Genomic DNA, 1,707 nt, shown 5'->3' on the forward strand with positions numbered 1-1,707 from the left:
AATCTGAACAAAATGGAACAATTTGAAAGTGTTTTTCTGCTGAGGTCATCTCGAGAACTTTTATCCGATATTTATTTGAATGATGAATTTATCCAAAATATTTCAATTGTGCTTGGTGTTCCTATAATTCTGATGTCAACCGGGAATTCTACGTTTCACTTGAAAGAAAAATATAATGAAAACCTCCTCAACATAGTTCAATTTGATTCAAGTGATTTATTACTGAAACAACAACTCTTGGAATATCTTCAACACCTTCGATTCTCCAAGACGATTTTCGTGCTCAAAACTTCTTCAAGAAACAATTTCGAGCTGAAAAGTATTTTTGATTTCTGCTGGCAAAACAGAATTATCAATGTAATAGCGATTTTTCAAGATTTTTCGACTTCTTCGGCATACTTTAGTTATAGTCCTTTTGAAGATTTCAAAATTGAAAAACTCATTTTGAACCAGAAATCAGATATTTTTCCAAATCGGATGCAGAATCTTCATGGCGTAACATTGCCAATTTGGTTCGTTGGATCAGAACCAGGAGTGATCATCTCAAAAAATGCTAACGGAGACACTGTTATTGGTGGTTTTATTGGACAATTTTTCAATTCTTTTGTTAAAAAACACAATGCTCGATTGAATACTTCAAACATTGATACATCAATTTCAGTTCGTGATTTCTATCCACGTGTTGTGAATGGAACAGTGGAGATATTGAGTGGTTTTGCTTTGCGCGTAACAATTCCAGCAATCTTTTACTCGTATCCGATTATCCATTATGATTGGTGTCTGATGCTTCCCATAGAACCGAAAATACCTATTTATAAAGTATTTGCCTTTATTTTCCATTGGGAGGCGTTCGTTCTTACAGTTTTGATATTCATTTTGCTGTCTATTTCAATGTCAGTAGCTGTTAGGATCAAATCAGGACCTCATCGAACTTTCAATTTGTTCGATTTCCTATTTAACATTGATTGTTTTCGGGGAATGCTTGGAGAATCATTATCGGAGGAACAAAACGCTTCTTGCAGTACAAAAATCATCTATTCACTGATCTTTTTGTTAGGAATCATGATATTTACTTCATACGATGCATTTCTTCAGTCCTTCATGACAGAACCACCAACGGAAAATATAATCAGATCCTTCGATCAATTACAATCATCTGGCTTAAAGATCTACATTTATGAAACAAACTTCAATCTTTTATTAAATTTACGACCTGATTTGAAGAAGTATTCAAATATATTTGATGTTGAAAGCAATTATAAAACATTTTTAAAATATAGAGATGGTCTTAGCACAAAGCATGGTCATGCATTAAATCAAGTCAAATGGGAATTTTATAAAAATCAACAAAGTTTTTTTAGTCAACAACTGTTTCGTTGGTCTGATGAATTGTTTATTGTTAGAAATATAATGTCATGTTTTGGTTTAAATGAAAATTCAATCTATAGAAATATATTGAATTCACATATTTTCCAAGTACAATCAGCTGGATTGATGGATTATTGGATGAAAAAAGCATTTAATGAATTACTTGATATTGGAAGAGTTAAAAAGTTGAACTTTACTATCAATGAGAGTCCTCATCCGCTAAGAGTTGAAGACTTAAAATGGATTTGGATACTGATAGGATTTATGTATTTGGTCGCTACTTTAAAATTTGTTGGAGAAATTTTTGTCTTTAAATTGAGAAAACGGGAACGTATTTAG

At 31.9% G+C, this 1,707-nt stretch overlaps 1 protein-coding gene across 1 annotated transcript; it reads left to right on the forward strand.

Annotated features, from left to right (window-relative positions):
* Positions 1-477: 477 nt before the first annotated feature.
* LOC129919229 (uncharacterized) lies at positions 478-1,707 on the forward strand. The gene has a single exon (XM_056000084.1). It carries the CDS (start codon positions 478-480, stop codon positions 1,705-1,707), a length of 1,230 nt encoding a protein of 409 aa, XP_055856059.1.

Source organism: Episyrphus balteatus, chromosome 4, assembly GCF_945859705.1.
Source record: "Episyrphus balteatus chromosome 4, idEpiBalt1.1, whole genome shotgun sequence".
NCBI lineage: Eukaryota > Metazoa > Arthropoda > Insecta > Diptera > Syrphidae > Episyrphus > Episyrphus balteatus.